Here is a 22,240-nt window from a genome sequence, read left to right as displayed (position 1 = left end):
AATATCTTCCTCACTGTTGAATCCCTTTTCTCTAATCAACCCCCATCACACCAGATGCCCTGGCGCAATCCCTGCTCCTGTCCCCACCACTCACCCTCCCTGGAGATGCTGGGACACCAGGGGTAGGTTCAAAGCTGGGTTATCTCCCCTTGCTCCCCGGGACAAACATCAAGGGCAGATGATGCTGTCATTCCAACACCTAATCTTGCTGCATACATGATTTAAACATAATGATAGCAAGATAAGAAAAACATATTATCTTAATGAGGGAACGGTATGTTTTTTAACAGCTACTTTTATTCACCTTCTGAAATTGCTAGGTAGATAGGGGAGACGGTCGACTTTTACAAGGTATTAAGAACCACCTTATCACTTTTTCGTAGTAATATTATCAGAATTGCAAGAATATTTTCCTGCATGTGAGTTCAGAGTAGGCCCTAAATCACTCCTTCAGCAAACAGGCCACATGTCATTGTTCTCAACTAACATTTGAAATACTGTTTCTGTTACAGCTTGCATCAAAAAAGGAATTCTGCTATCAAATATTATTCATGATCAATATCGTTTGGTTTCCAAATTGGTCGTATTGATACATTATTGACACCAACCTTCAAATCTAACTTCTTTAAAAAATGGTTAAATGTTCATTCTTAGCCAGATCTCTGATGTGCTCTGATGTGAACAAACAAAACATTTCCAGTAAGTCAGATACAGCTTTCCTCTTGAGTGTTTGACTTCAGGAGAGGGGCAGTGGCCGAGCTACAGTAGACAGTGCAGGGGAGTAGGGACGTACAACTTGAGAAGAGGAAATTACTTGCATGTGCGAGCTGACTCTGCTCAAGCTAGCTGTTCAGATGCTCTGATTGGATTAGACAAAAAAGTGCTTTCACCTCATTAAGCCTGATTTTCTCTAAGCTGCCCTGAGTTGACTTCTTAAATTTTATTCTAATCTAGAGAAATGCAAATTATTTCTTACGCTGGAGTAATTGTGTTTATATCTTCTGTTTTCAAACAAATCCAGAGATCAAGACACAGGCTCAAAACAAATTTACAAATTACAAAAGGAAAATGTGAAACTAATTGAAAGATCATATTCAGACAGTTATTTTATTCTAATAAATAGATTTTCCCATCTGCATCAAATCAAAATAAAGAAAACAATTGTAGAAATAGTCTGGTCTGTGCTAGTTTTTAAATCAATGAAGACAAAAGAGAAAAGTCATTTATATTCCATCTAAATGTTAAAGGATGGCAATTCTTTTACCAGCTAGATGTGATCTTGTTTGGGTAGTCTGTCCTTAGCAGTTCAAGACAATGACATTCCTTTGCATGACATCATGCTTGGCGCCTGTCTGCAGGCCTCCCCCTACCCCCTCCATCCGCCCCCATATGTCTCCCTGATGCATGTTCTAGTCCCATCCTTCTGGCACACCAGTCTACCAACAGACATCCACACAGCCAGGATGCTGCGGTCACCATTTACACCAACTTCAAGTTATTTCGAAAATTTGAAAAGATAAATAGCTTTTTCCTCCTGAGCAATTACACGCAACATGAAATAGTTTTTCGGGAGTCTGCCACAAACATGTGCTGTCTCGTTTTCACTGAGGTCACATGACTAATCACATGACTAATGTGAATCAACAACAGCAGCATGACTACATCTTCACCAACTGCATCAACTCGTGGAGGAAGTCCGCATGCAATGCCTGTAAATTATCCCAGCTTACAAAAAAAGTTCAGATGATCTGAATAGTTTCCTGTGTTGTCACTAGATATAGATTTGGATACCAATGTTTAGAGCGCAGTAAACAAGAAACGGTTGTTTTGAATTGTTGGGCCAGACAGACTTCCTTTACTTATCATAAAGGAAATATGGTGGAATTATTATTAATGGTAATTGTTATGTGTAGACTTGACATTCACCACCTTGCAGCCGTATCAAGGCTTACTTCACTGTTAATTGTTCCACAGCTGCTTACTGCATTTAACTGTAACTGAATGGCTGCACAGACCAACATGACCTAGCCCAGAGACTCGGTACCCAGCCACAGTCCACAGATTCCACGAGACGGGATCACTTGTAACATACCAGACAGTTACAACTAGTCTCAATACAGCTACAGTTATTACCAGGCAGTGACAGCTAGACTCAATACATCTAAAGTGATAACTAGACTCAATACAGCTACAGTTATAACCAGACTCAACACAGCTACAGTTATAACCAGTCTCAATACAGCTACAGTTATTACCAGGCAGTGACACCTAGACTCAATACAGCTACAGTTATTACCAGGCTCAATACAGCTACAGTTATTACCAGGCAGTGACACCTAGACTCAATACAGCTACAGTTATAACCAGACTCAATACAGCTACAGTTATAACCAGACTCAATACAGCTACAGTTATAACCAGACTCAATACAGCTACAGTTATTACCAGGCAGTGACACCTAGACTCAATACAGCTACAGTTATAACCAGACTCAATACAGCTACAGTTATAACCAGACTCAATACAGCTACAGTTATAACCAGGCAGTGACAGCTAGATTCAATACAGATACAGTTATAACCAGATTCAATATAGCTGCCTTTATAACCAGACTCAAAACAGCTGCAGTTACAACCAGGTAGTTACAGCTAGATTCAATACAGATACAGTTATAACCAGATTCAATACAGCTGCCTTTATAACCAGACTCAATACAGCTACAGTTATAACCAGACTCAATACAGCTACAGTTATTACCAGGCAGTGACAGCTAGACTCAATACAGCTATAGTTATAACCAGACTCAATACAGCTACAGTTATAACCAGACTCAATACAGCTACAGTTATAACCAGACTCAATACAGCTACAGTTATTACCAGGCAGTGACAGCTAGACTCAATACAGCTACAGTTATAACCAGACTCAATACAGCTACAGTTATAACCAGACTCAATACAGCTACAGTTATTACCAGGCTCAATACAGCTACAGTTATTACCAGGCAGTGACAGCTAGACTCAATACAGCTACAGTTATAACCAGACTCAATACAGCTACAGTTATAACCAGACTCAATACAGCTACAGTTATAACCAGACTCAATACAGCTACAGTTATAACCAGACTCAATACAGCTACAGTTATTACCAGGCTCAATACAGCTACAGTTATTACCAGGCAGTGACAGCTAGACTCAATACAGCTACAGTTATAACCAGACTCAATACAGCTACAGTTATAACCAGACTCAATACAGCTGCATTTATAACCAGACTCAATACAGCTACAGTTATAACCAGACTGAATACAGCCACAATTATAACCAGACTGAATACAGTTGCATTTATAACCAGACTCAATACAGCTACAGTTATAACCAGACTGAATACAGCTGCATTTATAACCAGACTCTATACATCTACACTTATAACCAGACTCAATACAATAAAAGTTGGAACAAATGCTTGGACTGGAAGTGAACAAGCCAGGATGATTTAACAATATTATACAGAATTTTAGAAAATCTTTAATATCCTGCGAGTCAGAAGTGTTTATAACATCATATACAGTTGCACACCTAAAGGAAGTAAAAGCAGGAGGATTGGTTTATATATTATACAAACCTGGCAGAGTGATATACATGTAGACCTGATGCAGGTTAAAGTGACTTATTCAATGTCTTGTTTACACTCATGTTGAGCGAGTGCCACAATCTTTGTTGACTTCCAACAATAAAACTTTACTCAACACCCATTTAAACAGTTACGCCTTCCAAACAATTGGAATGTCTTTCGAATCAATGCTTTTTCATCTTCCCAATGTTATAAATATCCCAACTAGTACTTTAGCACATTCTTAAAGGTTTATTTATGAAGTGAGAAGTGTAAAATATGACTTGATCTGCTTTCAGCCAAACATCTTGTAATGGAGGTTAGGCCAGCGGATTCCTCCCTCCCTTGATTACCTAGAGGATGGCTTGCTTCCAATGCTTCCAGATAACATCTTGTCTAATTAAGTTAACATTATCAGTTGCGGTGAAGCCTCGAAGGTTTTAAGTAGTCAACATTGTGAATACAGGATACTGCTTCCCTGATGAACATACACACCAGCGGCAGGTGAACATACTATCTTCCATTAAACTCATTCACAGCAGTTAATCAGATGCTTTCAAAGACCTAGTGTAGAATTTGTATCTGCTTATAGAATGAAATTCTGTTTTCAGGATTTTCATATCAAATCTACAATATAATAACCATTTGCTGTAAATATACATCCCTTTAGGAATACCAGTATCATTTGGAAACTCATTTGAAACTCTGAATGAATTGCATTTACCTACTCAAAAACATAATTTATGAAGCCATGGTAACAATTTTACATATACATTTTCATGGTCACGAGGGGAAGTTCAGTTCTGACATTTCTGTACATTAGTAATAAAATCGTCATGATGTGGAATGCTATTTCACAGTAATTAATGCAACTTCGAAAATGAATTTAACAGTTAAACTGGTAGCTTCATCTTAGAATGTGGAGTCATTAGTCAGTAATGAAGGATTAGTATGATGATCTTATTAACATGTTCAGGAGTGTAGGGAGAGATCAGCCGGGATGATACAGTGGAACTCCATTTACAAACGTAAAAGGAGTCTGAGTCATCGAGATTTGTGTGGCCACATTTTATGTCCAAATGTCAAAAACTGATTATTTACAAATTTCATAACAACTTCCTGACAATGACTTATCATATAATGAAGTGTCATCGATGCAATAAACCAATACATTAAACCCTGATGTCAGGATGCAAATATGCAAATGAGGTTGTATTGTTATAAATCAGGAAGTATTGTTATACACCATACATCCATACAAAGCCTACTTTATCAATTACTATGTGTGAAATATGCATAATGTCGGAAAGTGCAAGTAAAATCTCCAATCTCTATCAATTTACTATTGACTAACATTCCCAGTATGCTCAGATAGGGGTATCCCAATGTGTCACCGTTTTTCTGTAGAAAACATGTCTGCGAGTCATTTGGCACTCATAAATCATGTAGTTCACTCAAACATTGTATTCTTACACAGTTGCTGAAGCTACTTCATAGAGCGAAAATACACGAGCACACTTTATTTTAAGAAGGACATTATATGAGATAATTACCATCATGTGTCACATGTCACAAATATCATATATTGGAAGAAAAATGGTATCATGCAATTTATATTCCTAAATATGATATTTACGATAAGGTAACACACTTGGCTAACAACCTCTACGTCTGCTACTGGTACAGACTTACCGAGCCTACATCAGTATCCCTGCACAATGAACAACACACGTAAACAATCCGTCAAGGCCAAATCTAAACCTGCCGCGAGTGTATCTTTGAGCCACAAAGTAACAACAGTATAAACATTTCCGCAAGCAAAGAATTTTTTCCCCTAGTTTTAGAACCTCTGTTCTTTTAAGTGTTAATTAGTTTTCGTTCAACAGTACATGGCTCAAAATAAACACATGTTAAATTTAGCCTTGTCAAATAATCTTTAAAAAATGTATCACTGTTTTTATTTCTATGAAATCATGCCAAACAAGCAGACCTCCATTCTGAAACCAAAACAACTTAAACTGCGTGTAATGTTATCCTTGGAAGTACAAGAGTTGTCTCCCTTACCTGGATGGTGTAGTCGCCCTGGGGGATCTCCTGTCCACCGAACTTGATGCTGATGGTGTAGTCACCAGCGAACTGTGGCGTGAAGCAGATGCTGAAGGTGCCGTCACTGTTGTCAATGATGTCGATGTCGATGTCGCTGCCACTTGGACTGCGGATACGGCATGTCACCTTACCGGTGCCAGCCTGTGCAGCATCGACTGTGATGACAGTTTCCTTGTTGACGGGAACGCATTTCTCAGCACCCTCTACAACACACAATACAGCATAATAAGATTTTTAGTTAGACTGAAAAGTAATTTCACTGAGATATTGACTTAGTCCCATGCTCATTAATCAATTAACCAGTGATTGACATCATGAGCATCACACTACACAATTGGAATATGATGACATGCATCATCCAAGTCAGTGAGCCTGACCACCCAATCCCATTACTCGCCTCGTAAGACAAGTATGGGTTTCTAAAGACTTATTCTAACCCAGATCTGCACAGGTTTATCTTACTGACTGTATATAAACTTCTGTATTAGAATTCACTCATACACTCATGTAATTAGACATATATATGTTTTATTTACATTTTGAAGCAGAACATATTTTCTGTAACAGAACAAACCTGTGATGCGGCACTTGGTGGCATCGCCTGTTGGTATGGCCTTGACATTGAAAGGTGAGTGGGGCACTTCCTGTCCCCCGTACTTGACCTTGATATTGTAGACGCCAAGGTCTTCAGGGGTGTAGGTAACGGAGAAGGTACCATCGTCATTCTCCAACACCATGGGGCGGATGTAGGTTCCATCAGGGCGCTGAGGGATAGAACATACTTAATTTAGCCAGGTGCTTGTTTTAACAGATTGTTAACAGTCCGCAATCAGCAATATTCCAGCTACATGATGGTGGTCTATATAAGTTTGTTAACAGTCTGCAATCAGCAATATTCCAGCTACATGATGGTGGTCTATATAAGTTTGTTAACAGTCTGCAATCAGCAATATTCCAGCTACATGATGGTGGTCTATATAAGTTTGTTAACAGTCCGCAATCAGCAATATTCCAGCTACATGATGGTGGTCTATATAAGTTTGTTAACAGTCCGCAATCAGCAATATTCCAGCTACATGATGGTGGTCTATATAATAATCGAGTAAGGACAAGACAATCCAGTGATTGACATCATGAGCATCGATCTATGCCTGGGATACGATGACATGCATCACCAAACCAGCCAGCCTGACCACCTGATCCCGTTAATTGCCTCTTACAAGTTTGGCTATTGACCAATTCTTACCCGGATGATTAAGGGTGGGCAAAGCTGGTGGTTGATAGTATGAGCAAGTTTACACACAATCAGGTCATGCTGACATGAGAAGACTGGTCCTTATCAATCATAGTGGGCTCTTACAACAAGTTTTGGGTACTGGGAGCCTGATTTGTCCCAGAAACCCCATCATGCAGCAAGCAACACGAGACAAGTCATTGGTCATTGATAAAGCTAAACAGTGATCAATAGTGTCAACCTAGCTGTGTGTTAGTGATTACAAAATGACAAAGTCATGAAATGTTCCTAATAAAGAAAACCTGTGAGAGTCATTACAGGTTCCTAGCATAAACATTACAATTATATTTCTGGATTTACACTAACCTGCACATAGGCCTCCAGATCAGCAACTCCTGCCTCTCTTGTGTCAATGTCAAAGGTCACAGGCAAACTTGCGGGGACGGCGTTACTGACGCCTGCGCCAGTGACCTTCACCTTGCTTGCATCAACACCAGGTAGCACACTCATGTTGAATGGACTGCAACAGCATAGAGTAAAAGCATAAGGCGATGGCCAAGCTTCAACAAATAATCAAGAAGTACTGAAGTATCAGAATAGTGACATTTACGAATTATCAATGATGAAAACAATTCATAAAAGCAATATTATCCATGACGGTTTCATATCATTTTGAAACTGGTGCGAATGGAGTCGATAGCGTTACACAAGTTATCTCCCCTTATTCTACAATCCCAGAAAACCTGATTCCAAGCAAAATCTTCAAATCTTATTTCAGTTAAAATTTAGTGATGCCTTTATTGACCAGTTCAAGCCAAACAAGGCAATCACAATTACATTAATTACAAAAGACTCCAAAATAATTGTTTCTGTTTCTCTTTTTGCAAAGTGTCTTCACCTGTTTGGCACATTCTGTCCTCCATATTTGACATCAACCTTGCATTTGCCCTCATCAGCAGGGACGTATGTGGCATTGAACACACCCTCTTCCACTGGCACGATCTTTGCCTTTTGGGGTTTGCCTGAAAGGCAGAGAAAAAACAGTGTCAGTGCAGTGTTGACAAAGCTTCATGATGCTTCTATATGCTGATAGATTATTGACATATTGTTGAAAACTGTTGCTACAGTCGACTACAGCACTGACAGCGTATTCCATGATTGTTCTTTTCGTTTTACGATGCATATGAACAAGTCATGCTGGTACACTGGAGTTACCTCCCTTGGCAAACACTACTTGATGTCGTGTGTCTTTGCTCTGTGCTGGAGTGATAAAGGTTTGTGAAAATGTTGATATTACATCCACAGAGCAGGACATGCTCACCCAATACACATCTGATACAACCATAGTCTTACACTGATGTTGTACAGGGATCTTTATGAATTTGTCGCTTTAAGTTTGGACTGTCTCAAGTGACCCAGATATGGTTATGAGTGAGTGAGTTGTGTTTAACACCGCTTTTAACATTATTCCAGTCATATCACGGCGTGTCAGCTTAATGTGGGAGGAGTGATGCAGGTCTTAGATGTAGGTATGCTGCTGACAAACCTAGAAACATAATCGGGGCGAACCAGGATTCGAATACACAATCATAGGTTCCTGGCGTGCCCAAGGGATGAAACTCTGCACAGCGAATCACGGCACCGAAGACGACCCAAGATATATGTTTGGATAACCATGATGGTTGAAAAGTGTTGAGTTTTAAGATAAATCTTTCCTTGACTAATTCATTCATTTGCATTTTGACTCCTTACCGTTTCATTTGCATTTTGACTCCTTACCATTTTTATCGGTGTATGTGACATCCACAGGTGCTTTGCCAGCATCCTTGGCGTCTATGGTGAAAGTTGCAGGCTCTCCTGCACGCACACCCTTTGAGTCGATGCCAGGGCCATAGCACTTGACCTTGCTGGCATCAACAGGGTCGCACACGCTGACACGGAATGGACTGCCTGCAATGCATCATGGGAAAATCAAATACTGCTCATGGAAAACATTGATACTATGTATTTGGAAACACCAATACTTGAAAGTTTATTTACGAAATCATTTCAGTCAAAAAGTACAAAAAGACAAGAAAGCTCTGTTTGCCTGAAAAGCTGCTTTGAAGAAAACCTTTCTGTTTGTATGTTTGTGATAACATATATTTCAAGAGGTATAATGTGAAATGTTCAGAAATTAGATAGGTATCTGTATATTACTCTGCAATTAATCTTCAGGCACAACAACCCCAAAATATTTCTCAACTACCAATTCAAAACCATAATTCAATCATGGAATTTGTATGTCAACCGTTTATATAAGGTAGTATAATATCAGAAACAAAACAGAAAGGCCATCGTACCAGGGATATCTTTGTCTGCGAACTTGACAGCGATGTCGTAGTCTCCGGCCTTGGTCGGCTGGTACTGGACGTTGCATGTGCCATCACGGTTGTCCTGGCAGTTCATCTGGGCCTCCACTGGGCCTTCAATAGCAAGGCCGAGGCCTCCCTTACCAGCACCACGCATGTCCACGGTGAACTCGGCGGGCAGGTTGGTGACTCCGCCCTCCAGACCTGGAAGTAGGCGATATGTTGGTTAAACACTCAATCATATAATACATGGCTTTTACAGATATGAAAAATAGGGAGGTATAGAGAATAACACTTGTTTTAGCACACAGCTGTTACAAAGTGTTCAAATACCATGTAACTACACACCTTCACATAGAAGAAATGGGGAGATATTAATTACAGGTATAACTGTTAACATTATTCTTACATGGCACAGAGCTATGATAAAGAATAATTGTTTGTTTGTTTGTTGTTTAACGCTGTGCTCAGCTATATTCCAGCTCTATCCAGCTATATGATGGCGGTCTGGATTGACATCATGAGCATCAATCCATGCCATTGGGATACCATGACATGCATCAACCAGGTCAGTGAGCCTGACCAGCCGATCCGTTAGTCGCCTCTAACGACAAGCATAGTCGGTTTTTACGGGAAGCATGACTGCTGAAGACCTATTCTACCCCGAATCTTCAAGGGTCACAAATGTAATTGAATCATCTTAAGAACTGACTGATATAACGAACATATTTTTCAGTCTTGACCATTTGTTGTATAAATGTCGTATATATGCTTTTAATGAACTACAGTTATTACAAACTAAAATTAGTGGTCCCTTCAAGTTTGTTATAACCGTGGTTTACTGTCTGGTTATTACAAATCGCTAGTATTTGAGCGCGATTTTTGAAGCATGTGTTACCTGGTCCATAGGCCTTGACTCTGTTGGGGTCGTTGCCAGGAACAGCCTGGACTTTGAAGGGAGACTGAGGAATGGGGGCCTCATCATAGGTGACATCAAGTGACACTGGACCTGTCCAACAAGCACCATGGTCAGTCAATCATGTTTAACTGTTCACTGCTCTAGCGATACATAGCGACTTCAGAAAACATGATAGGTCAAGTGAAGAAATCTGTATAGCAGTAATAACTTTACGCAATTATGAAACACAGCAAATGGTTAAAGAAAATAATAATAAACCAATACACACTTAATTAATCTTCATGTAATTGTTCCAAAAGTAATGTGGAATACTGTTAAAAGCGGTTTTAAACACAACTCACTCACTCACTCACTCCAAATGTAATGATTGTCAATGGGAGGCAACTCTTGTTTTAAAGATACAAATAGACGCAAGACCTCATGAAGTTGCTATAAAATCCTCCAACATTTTCCCCAGTACATACCTTCTTCAAATGGTGTGTACTGAACATTGTAGGTCCCATCGCCGTTGTTGCGGACAGCGGTGTCATTGAGGGTGCCGGAGGGGTTGGTGAGGATAGCCCTCACTTTTCCCTGTCCGACTGGGCTGACAGACTTGGCGTCCACAGTGAACTCTGTCGGGGACTCGATGAACACTCCTGGAAAGTAGTCAACTGGATGTTAGTGCTGTTCTTTGTCAGACTGACCATAATGGAGTGGGCACAGACATGTGACGGTCAGACAGATGAAACATGAACAACGTTACAAGATCTGAACATGACGACACAAGTGGACATGGAAAAGTGACTTGCCTGGAGAAGGCAACATAGAACAGAAATTATGACATTGACTTTGAAAATGTTCATGATCATTTTACCCAAACTCAATGACTTGTACACATCTGTATATCTTACATAATACAAGCAAATGCATACTCAATAATACAGTATACTGTATCTCCATCATCGGCTGATCCAAAGGGGGTATCCAGGGGGGCCAGACCCCCCCTTTTGTAAACCAAATATTGTAGGCAGCAAAATTGAGAAAGGATTTTGATATTTTTCACCCCTCCCTTTTAAAAATGCTTGATCCGCCCTTGTCCATTCTATACATACCCTGACTCCATTTGCGACCATTGTTTTGAAAGTAAGGTCACTGTCAATCTTATCACCAACATAGGACTGAATTGTGAGCTTTATTGGATTGAACAGCTATTTTTGCGTTGTGTAATTCAAATCAGGTTCAAAACGAAGCTGGGTTTATGAATGGTTTCAGGGTATATATCACAATAGAATATACAAAACACTGGATAATCAGGGATGAAGCACACAAGACATCAGAGAAAGAAAGCGACCCCTTCTTAAATCTACATATATGACCCTAGGAGAGCAACATGACATCAAGCAGTGTCCGACAGACAGAATTATTTCGAGTGTTACCCCTGACATCCCTATTCCTACCACTGCGTACATTGTGCTAAAAGCTGATAATCAAACATTCATGCTATTCTCAGCATGTGAGAAGAAACATTCCAGTTTTAGTTGGGACAACATTCATTAGTGACAGGAAAAATGAAAACATTCTGGGCAAGAAGCAACTGCACTGAGAATCTTATCCATAACAATCTACACTAATTCTGGCTGTGAACAACTATATAACCCTCTTAATAGCATCTAAAGACAAAAAACTAAAGCTGAAAAGGTTTCATCTATGCTTGTATCTATTCTTGTAATCTAAACCTGAGCCCATTTATAAGACTAGTTGTTAGGAAACAAGATCAATTGAAAAATGAAAAATTGATGACAAAACAAAAAACAAACAACCATATTAGTAACAAATGGTAACAATGATAAATGGTTAAAGGTCCTGGAAAAAAGTCAGAGTTGATGCAAGAAACATAAAATGAGGAGTGATGACGGAAAAAAGAGTGAAAAAATGTGTTTAAGGACATGACATGCATCTCCAACATGATGAAGAGTTATCTTTTCCTGGTGTTGTTAGTGAATGATCAAGGTGCACCACGTGTTTAGTCATTGTGAGTGATGCATCATGGGTAGCGGACGATCCTTGGCGCTAAAGACCAGTCACTCCATGCAAAGTTTACCATCGGGTGAAAGTCCAGGGCCATAAGCAGTGACGCCCTTCAGGTCAGGCTTCTTGACGGCAGGTCCTGGCGGGGGGCCGGTACTGGGGCCAATCTGGGCCGTGAACGGCGACATCGGGATATGCTGGTTGCCGTAGGTAACATTAACCTTGTATGTTCCCTCCTGTGGTGGCAAGTAGGCAACACCGCAGGTGCCGTCTCCATTGTCCTTGCATTCAATTTTGGATTCTCCTGGGCCTTCTACAGTGACACCAATTCCTCCTGGGGTCTTGGCTTCTCTAGTATCAATAGTGAACGTAGCAGGCTTTAATGCCTCGCCACCCTTCAAACCAGGACCATAGGCAATGACCTTGGGAGGTCGGAAAGCCTCGACCTTGAAAGGTGACTTGGGAACAGGAGCACCACCATAGGTGACATCGACCTTGTGAGGGCCAGGTTCGTTGAAGGACACCTTGGCGGCGTGACCGTCAATGGTTTCCGTGACAGGCATGTCCCGGGTCTTTCCAGTGGGGGATGTTACCGTAACTGTTGCATTGGCCTTGGGGAGGCCTGCGCTGATGATGCCAATCTCGGAGGTCACACCAATTGGCATTTCTTTGAGGTGAAGGAGAAAAGTTGTCATCGATATAGATTGTATACATTAACTGTGTTTTTTAGCCTATCTAACACAAGTATTATCCAACTGACATGATGACATGTAGAACTAAGATCAAATGCATCCTCAACTAATCATAGGACGTGCCTACAATAGACATCTATTGAAGTTGTTTTATACCATGGTCAGCAGTATTCCAGCTTTATCACAATGGCCTGTAAATAATCTAATCTGGGACAGGAAAACCAGTGGTTGATGGCATGAGCAATGAATGGCCCCAACTGGGTCTATCAACAAACAGACTACCAGGTGACACATCATAACCACCCATTCCTCCTTTGGTACCATTTGTTAGTTAGTGGCATCCAAACAGGGGAAATTACCGTTGTTATATCTATACATACCGGTACTCATCTACCCTGTGAACAGTCCTATTTTATACACAAAATAACAGTAAGCATGGTAACAAAACATTTCTCACTTATTGAACTAGCTCTACACATATTTAATGAATGGGTTGAGGCTATACTCACTTGGTTCTAATCCAACGACCTTGACCTTGCTAACATCGATGCTGGATTCCACATTGACCTTGATAGGGCTCTGAGGGATGGGCTTCTCAGCGAAGTAGACCTGGACGGTGTACTGTCCGGGGGATTTGGGTTCGTACTCCACGGTGAAAGTACCATCACCATTGTCAGTGGTCTTGACTGGGACATCGCGTCCATTGGCATCGGTCAAAGCAATAGCAACATCGCCTACAATAAACACATGCTCTTAGTGATTCCAAGGCACCACAGGGACAAATCTGGTAACATATGAGGTTCAAAACTATTTCAACAAGACTATTCTCTCATATAGTAGATTCCTTTTTCAATATTTGCCAAAATGTAAAAAAAAGATGGAAATAAATCATGATTACTGTCCCTTTTCTAAAAAGAAGACAACCAAACCTATCCTCCCTTGATACATATTGTACTGTCTCTATTTGTATGCCCACCTGGTCCAGCCTTGGAGCAGTCCACCTTGAAGTAGGTAGGTTTGCCAGTTTTGACTCCCTTCTCTACACCAGGGCCGAAGACCTTCACATTGGAAGGGGTGCTTGGCTCCGATACATATACCTGGAAAGAGAAACAAACAATGAATACTTCACTGTTTATAACACTTGACACAGAAATCTCAGCTACTACAACCACTGTCAATGTGTAAAATGATAAAAAGATTTGACACTGTTTTCACAGCAGGGGACACCAGAAATGGGCTTCACACATTGTACTCATATAGGGAATTGAAAGTGACTTGATGGTCCTGGAAGCACATTTTTTCTCACTTATAAATATTCCAAATGTCAATGCTAAATGAGATCAGATACTTGACATTTTATTACAAGCATGTCTATATGTAGGACCATGAAGTGTCTTTGCAGAAATTGAAATTGAATTGAAATTTGTCACCACTTTTCCAAAATGACAAAAGTTCTAGATCATGTTTAAATCATCCCATTCCAGATATCCGTGGAATGTGAAGATGTCACCAACTCACTCGGTAGGGGCTGTTAGGAATGTTGACGCTGCCGTAGGTGATCATAATGGTGTGTTTGACGTTGCGCTTGGGCATGTAGCTGCAGTTGTAGGTGCCATTCTTGTTGTCAGTGATTTGCACTTCCACAGGCTTGAGGTCCACGTCTAGGCAGGAGATCTTGAGAGGTTGGGGGGTGCGGCCAGCGGACCGAGTGTCCACAGTGAACTCTGCCTTCTTGCCAGTGGTCACTCCTGTCTTCTGAAGTCCAGGACCCTTGGCAATAACCTGGCAGAAGAAGATAGTGGAGTGAGTAAGGGAACATGATTAACACACCTGATGAGAAGACTGGGTAACATGTCCTTGCTGGTAGAAAGTATACTAATATATATCTTATGTCAAGTACAGTCAAGCAATTAATTTCCTCTCCCCAGTCTCTTTTATGAACAATAATACAAATCAAAAAGACATGTCAAAAGTCCCTCCACTGACAATGAAAAGAGATCTTTTCCCAACCATTTTTTGCTTTTTTTTAGTGTTGGTCAACACTCTCACATTTAGGCCTCAATCTTGTCAATATTGTCTGCACAGGCTCAACTCAACTCTTTCAACATTTGAACTGGTGAAAAAATACTGAGGTTGACCCAATGAGAAGGCATCATTAACCATACCCATGTAAGGAATAGAACCTGGGTCCTCTTCAGCACAGTGAAGAACTATTACCATTGGACTAACTCAAAACTGAATCCTATATACCTTTGAAGCATCGAAGTCTCCTGAGGGTATAATCTGGGCCATGTAGGGTGATTTGGGGATGTCCTGCTCGTTACACAGAATATGCACAGCGTATTCTCCCGCCATGGTGGGCCAGTAGGTCACGTCAGCTGACCCATCACCATTGTCCTTGCAGTCAATCTTGGCCTGAGATGGACCCTCGATGGAGAAGCCTGCCGGGGATACAAGGATCCATATCAATGAATGCAAACTGAGAACGACCATCTGTGTGCTAACCATGACAGAGTTTCCAAATAGTGTTAAATACTGATTTTGTAGTCACATCACAATGGACATCATAACCTCTTTAAATCAATATGTTTCTATTCCTCAGTAATGAGAAACGCCAAAACAGGTTACAGGTAGTGTAAGTAGCAAAAAATGTTTTGACTCCCATCAAACACTTTTGAAACAACTCTTATTAAGCTATTTATCATTTCAACGAGCAATCATGATCTAAACATTAACTTATTTTCATTACGACCACCCAAGGTTTTGTAACAAGAGCATACAATGAGATGTCGGTGATCCCTAAACAAGATGATGTTTACTGATGAAGACAGAGATGAGTTTTAACTGATTCTTCCAATGCAATTTCAAGTGGATATCCATGTCAATTCTACAGTTTCCAAAATGCCATTTTAAGATAACAATGACTCATTAGTAAGACAAAATGATCTCACCGAGAGCTCCGACCTCGCCGTTGGTTTCCACGGTGAAGACAGCAGGTTGTCCTACTACTCCAGCCTCCAGACCGGGTCCGTAGGCCCGAATCTTGGACTCAATGAAAGCTCCCACCTCCACCTTGAAGGGGCTCTTGGTGATGTGAACATCTCCGAATGTCACGTTGATCACGTAGTTGCCTGGTTTGGTTGGCGAGTACACGCAGTTGTAAACTCCTTCCTCTGTGGTCGACATGACCACCTTACACGGGACATCGATGCCGCCGGGTCCAATCACCTGGACTTTGACAGTGGCATCGCCGGCACCAGCAGTGTGGACCTTGAAGTCAGCCTGATCGCGCACCCGAATACCTCGGGGCTGGATGCCACGCCCGGAAGCATAGCATATCTTTGCATTTGAGGCTGGAACAAGAAAACTTGATAATCCACAGGAAGAGATGCTGTATCAAATTGGTATAATTTTACTGAGAAGATCTTTGATGGTTTTGAGTATAGACTGAGTCTTGTGAAGATTCCTAATTTTCAGATTACTGTGGAAAATTGTTATCTAACTGCCAATAAAAGAGACAATCTTATCAATATCACTTATTTCATTCATATCATGAAATGTCTGTCTATTCTAATCATGATTTTAGACTGCTTGTTTGCTTGTTTGTTCGTTTTTTAAAGCCATACTCAGAAATATTCCCACTATATGAGTGAGTGAGTGAGTGAGTATAGTTTTACGCCGCTTTTAGCAATATTCCAGCAATATCACGGCGGGGGACACCAGAAATGGGCTTCACACATTGTACCCATGTCGGGAATCGAACCCGGGTCTTTGGCGAACGCTTTAACCACTAGGCTACCCAACCGCCCCCCCACTATATGAAGGCGGCCTATAAATAAAATAGTCTGGACCAGACAATCTAGTGATTATTATTGTGAACAACTATCCACGCCAACAGGGTACGATGACATGCAATTAACCAATTTACAAAGTCTGACCACGCTGTCCATTTGAACGCCTGACCAGGACTTGTTAGTAGGAATCCTTAACCCAGAATCCCCATGAGGGAATCAGGTGTAACACCTCTTTTCAAGACCCGTGAAGGTCCGGGGTAGTATAGGTCTTCAACAACCCATGCTTGCCGTAAAAGGTGACTAACGGGATCGGGTGGTCAGGCTCGCTGACTTGGTTGATGCATGTCATCGATCCCAAATGCGTGGATTGATGCTCATAATATCAATCACTGGATTGTCTGGTCCAGACTCGATTATTTCCAGACCGCCATCATATAGCTGGAATATTGCTGAGTGCGGCGTTAAACAACAAACCAACTAACCAACCAACCAACCTCTTTTCAAAGCAACAGGAAGAACCAACTAGCTCCATGTTGAGCACCCATTAGGAATCAAACTCGTTGATGCGACGGACTAACTCACGAAACACTACGCCATACAAACAACCAACATTTTAGATGATAATCCTTAAAGATATCTGCATTACTTCACTGGTCACTTACGTGGAGAAACGTTGACACCGAAGGGGCTTTTGGGGATCTGGTTGCCTGAGAAGAACACATTGATGGAATGGAGTCCGGAAACCATGGCGATGTACTCCACAAGGAAAACGCCCTGCTTGCCAGGAACAGCCTGGATGCTTGGTTTGACAGTGTCCTTGCGGCCATGAGGGTCAAGGATGACAACGTCAACCTTCCCATTGCCTGCACCTGCGGCGGAACGAGGGGGTTGGTTTGTTATTGGAGATTTCACTATTAGTAGGTTATTCAAAAGAAATGGTAGAATTAGTACATGATCAAATGCATGATGTTGATGCCATGTGTCAATGTGCTATGACCATTGCATCCAGTCAGGTCAACTCTAAAAACAAACACAATTATATCTTTGTTTTGATGAAGGGAATGTTTACATATGAAATATGGTATTAAAGCCTTCATAAAAGGAGTTGATATCAAAAACCTTAAGGTCAGATTGGAGGAGATGAACGCTTAATAGAAGAGGAGAATTTTCCAATTGCGCTTCCAAAATCAAGGTGCAGCTGATCAGTGCGTTGACCAGTACTTGCTGTCTTAACATATTTACACTGATGATGTGACTGTTAACCTTAGCGCATGGCGAAGTGGCTGATAGAGGAAAAACACACTTACCTTGGGTGTAGACTTCAAAGAAAGTCTTCTTGCTACAGATGACACCACTCTTCTCCAGACCTGGTCCCTTGGCCGTCACCTTAGTGGGGTCACCGGCCTGGCCCTCCACGTTGACAGTGTATGGGCTCTTGGGGATCTCCTTCTGGTTGAACTTAACAATAACCTGTGCAGACAAGTAAGAGAGTGAGTGAGGGAGTTACATATCTCAGTCAACAATATGTCTACATTCTGGAAAATGTACCCAACCTGTACCATCGCAAATCCTGGGACTTGTAGTCAGTTATTCATCATACAGAATTACAGGGGGATATGGTCAGATATCCTGAGTGAGTGAGTATGGTTTTACGCTGCTTTTAGCAATATTCCAGCAATATCATAGCGGGGGACACCAGAAATGGGCTTTACATATTGTACCCATGTGGGGAATCGAACCTGGGTCTTCGGTGTGATGAGTTAATGCTTTAACCACTAAACTACCCGACCGCGCCAAGTTATTCTGAATGACCTCAGAGGAATAATGTCAATTATCCTGAAAGACAACGGGTGTATATGGTCAGTTCTCCTTTATGAACCCAGTGGAATATTGTCAGTTATTCTGTATCACCCCAGATGTATATGGTTATCCTGTATGACCCTGGGTGTATATGGTCAGTTATCCTGTATAACCTGGGTGTATATGGTCAGTTATCCTGTATAACCCTGGGTGTATATGGTCAGTTATCCTGTATGACCCTCGGTGTATATGGTCAATTATCCTGTATGACCCCAGATGTATATGGTCAGTATCCGTTTATGACCCCAGATGTATATGGTCAGTTATCCTGTATGACCCTGGGGAATATGGTCAATTATCCTGCAAGACCCTGGGTGTAAATGGTCAGTTATCCTGTATGAGCCTTAGTGTACATGGTCAGTTATCCTGTATAACCCTGGGGAATATGGTCAATTATCCTGCAAGACCCTGGGTGTAAATGGTCAGTTATCCTGTATGAGCCTTAGTGTACATGGTCAGTTATCCTGTATAACCCTGGGGAATATGGTCAATTATCCTGCAAGACCCTGGGTGTAATTGGTCAGTTATCCTGTATGAGCCTTAGTGTATATGGTCAGTTATCCTGTGTGACCCCACATACTGACCCTGTACTGTCCCTCCATGGTGGGTGTGTAGCAGCAGGAGTATGTCAGGTTCTTGTCGTTGTTGAACACCACCTCACACTGAAACACAACACACATCATCCTGTCACCATCTGCACTTGTTACAGGCTACAAAAAGTCAAAGTTAATTTTAATTGGAAATAGAAAATCATCAAATAAATATACCATTGAAAGGCCATAAATTGGTCATAGTTCTCATGGAAATTGCCCCCAAATTTAGGCAAAAAGCATTGCAAGTATTAACATTATTAACCAAGGATTCTATACTTACTGTCTCCTGTTTGCCCTTGGGGTTGAGGACAATGACGACCACGTCACCCTTGCCAGCGCTGTAGGTGTCAATGGTGAAGCGGGCTGGGGCACCGACCTGGTTACCCTTAGGCTCCACACCGGGGCCGAAAGCCCGCACGCGGTTGGGGTTGACACGGGGGCGGGTGGGAGCTCCGGGCTTAAGCTTGGACTTGGGGAACTGAGACAAGTATGTCATCATACTCATCTCGTCCACCTTGGGGTTGGTCAGCTCCTTGGGCTTGATCAGCTGCAAGGAGATGGGCGAGTGAGTGAGTGAGTGGGTGGGCTTGTCAATCGGCAATAGCAAAGATGAACAGAGAGTGAGTGCATGTTGCTTTAGAACACATTCAGCAATATTCCTTGTTTATCAATGCACCTTGTATAGGTCGGTCAGTTAACCGGTGAAATACTGCATGTCAGAATACTATCAGTCATTGCCTCACAGTCAGCTTGGGTTGTATACTCCCCAGGGAGCTGAGAACAAAAATGGAGTGCACAATGATCCATTGACCTGGGTAATAATAATGTAAAGGGCCTGCGTGCAACCTTTCCGGAACTTTGCACTATATAACTTATTATAAATGCTACACCTATAAATGCTACACCAAGTCAGCCAGGGAACAGCTGAGAGTTTATCCTTTTGGTGGCCGCGACTCTTGGAATCATTAACACTTGTGTACCCATTGTGTCCAACGAATCACCATCATTGTCACACTTCATCATAACTTGTATCTGTGGATTTTTTATTGATGCTGAATCACATATATAAATATTCTTGATATTCTATTTAGGAGATAAACCTACTGTGTTTTGAAATTTGATGTAGTCCCACTGTAGAATAGATACCTCTTCATTATAATTTGGAACCACACGCTAAAGCGTGTATAAGAGGAAATATAGATATGTTTTACAGTTCATATGGGGTGATCGATCGGCAGCCATTTTCTATGAATTGATATGAAGGCTATCTATGTACTCATACGCACATTTTTTGTGAAAAGGCTTAAAATATTTGAAAGGGATTTCCGTAGCAAAAAGGAAACTTCTTTTTAATCAGAATCAAGCATTCATCAATGTCATGGTAGAATTGTAATTAAAACAAGAATCCAGACTTTGTTGTAACAAAAGATGACACATTTCATATAATCCATATATCACCGATAATTATCAGACTTCGATGTACAAATTTTTGTAAAAGTAAAAACAGTTTCTAATTCATATATTTTATAAGGATTGCAAACTAGAACAACCAAAACATCTTAGATCTAAAGGAAATTTTAAATTTAAATTGAATTGCAGTCAAAACAAACATGGCTCTGTGTACATGCGACATGTTCACACTTGAAGTCGTGGCTAAAGTTTAACGAAGGCTACTGATCCCTGTGTCGCAGTGGGATATGGGCGGGGAGCTTTCTGAATGTCAGCTAGCACTACTGCAAGTGATGATAGGAAACGTGAGATTTGATCAGGGTGTGAACTCTTAATATTCATTACACTTTGTAACATACTACAGCCATTTACATTTCCCAAGTCTAAGTCGTCAAGTGGACTTCAGACCAGCTTCTAACAGATGCTGCATGCCGAGATTTGTCACGTACATACATCAGTAAGCTCGATACACTGGCTTTATAACATGATACAAATTCTTGATATGAAACATTAACTGACAGCCCACATGTATGCTTTTGAAAACAGTTTAGAATAGTTTGTGATTGATGTGGAGGGATTTTGGGACTTTTCACTTAACAAAATATTTCATACATGTTTTTATAACAAATCTGAAAACCTAGACATAACAAAACACCCCATATGCATGATGATTTCATGGTAAATGTGGCACGTCAGGTTACCGCCTAAACCATGTCATCTCTACCCTAACATCTGCAAGCAGTAATTATCTCCCTTCATCCTTGCCCAACTCCAAATTCCTGTATGTTTGTGGACAATTAGTCTGTGGTACAACATATTATCTTACAATCCTATCCATGTGGTTTGAATCAGAGAAACATTGTAGCATTCCTGCCAGTACAAATAAAGCAATACTGTTATTACCTAGCAATTCTACAAAAAAAAGGCAAAATTTATACTTTCAGCTTTATAGTAACCATGGTAACAAAGTAGAAATTAATGACTGTTGGTGTACAAAAACAGTGTTTTTTGCACCCACTCATCTCATCATCATCTCATAAATGCTCTAAAGGAAACATAAATACAGCTGGCTACAACATCTGAAAATGATTTTAAGTTAGATACTGGTTTAATGATAACAAATTTACATTGACCTTGAATCTGAAAGTCAGCAGAAATGGATGACCTTGGCAAGAAGTTAGGAACCAAGATGGGCACTATGCCAAGCTTGATGGTGGTGGCTGATGCCGTTATGGGAGCTTATGGGAGCTGCGTGGCAGTGTCAAAACACACTGGCTCCTGTCTTGTATGGTCTCCGGCGCCACCTGCAGTATCAGGTAACACTGGCAGCGCCTACACCTCCATACCACACTCACAAGTCTCAAGGAAACACAGAGGTAACCATCAATGGCTGATGAACCTTTTGCAATAGTTATTATGAGCATAGTAATCTACCATCACTTAACATGATAATTATACATCCAGGGAATAGGATTTTATTTTTCATCCTGGTTAAATGTATTTTTCTTACTACAATTTTGTCCTGATAAAACTTTCTTTACATGATATTTTATTTTATTTATTTCCTACAATTTTGTCCAAATATTTTTATGATAAATCATTTTTGCTAATGTTATAT

At 40.9% G+C, this 22,240-nt stretch overlaps 1 protein-coding gene across 10 annotated transcripts in view; it reads right to left on the bottom strand.

Annotated features, from left to right (window-relative positions):
* Positions 1-22,240, bottom strand: part of LOC139446700 (filamin-A-like) — a 171,354-nt gene that overhangs the window by 42,171 nt on the left and 106,943 nt on the right. For 8 of the 10 annotated variants that reach the window (XM_071227975.1, XM_071227978.1, XM_071227973.1 and 5 more), the window contains exons 5-22: positions 19,454-19,720; positions 19,165-19,242; positions 18,028-18,190; positions 17,383-17,631; positions 15,878-16,279; positions 15,177-15,367; positions 14,445-14,708; positions 13,903-14,023; positions 13,436-13,660; positions 12,308-12,901; positions 10,689-10,862; positions 10,204-10,314; positions 9,297-9,509; positions 8,734-8,904; positions 7,853-7,976; positions 7,321-7,474; positions 6,295-6,484; positions 5,679-5,923 (exon numbers count right to left, since the gene is read on the bottom strand). In XM_071227975.1, coding sequence (XP_071084076.1) covers positions 5,679-5,923; positions 6,295-6,484; positions 7,321-7,474; positions 7,853-7,976; positions 8,734-8,904; positions 9,297-9,509; positions 10,204-10,314; positions 10,689-10,862; positions 12,308-12,901; positions 13,436-13,660; positions 13,903-14,023; positions 14,445-14,708; positions 15,177-15,367; positions 15,878-16,279; positions 17,383-17,631; positions 18,028-18,190; positions 19,165-19,242; positions 19,454-19,720 — 3,936 coding nt within the window. The remainder of the gene's footprint in view (positions 1-5,678; positions 5,924-6,294; positions 6,485-7,320; positions 7,475-7,852; positions 7,977-8,733; positions 8,905-9,296; positions 9,510-10,203; positions 10,315-10,688; positions 10,863-12,307; positions 12,902-13,435; positions 13,661-13,902; positions 14,024-14,444; positions 14,709-15,176; positions 15,368-15,877; positions 16,280-17,382; positions 17,632-18,027; positions 18,191-19,164; positions 19,243-19,453; positions 19,721-22,240) is intronic. The other 2 variants (XM_071227980.1, XM_071227981.1) reach the window with 2 other exon arrangements.

Source organism: Haliotis cracherodii, unplaced genomic scaffold (genome assembly GCF_022045235.1).
Source record: "Haliotis cracherodii isolate W230 unplaced genomic scaffold, xgHalCrac1.p SCAF_6, whole genome shotgun sequence".
NCBI lineage: Eukaryota > Metazoa > Mollusca > Gastropoda > Lepetellida > Haliotidae > Haliotis > Haliotis cracherodii.
The sequence above is the reverse complement of the archived record's forward strand: the minus strand, read 5'-3'. Positions and strand labels throughout refer to the sequence as shown.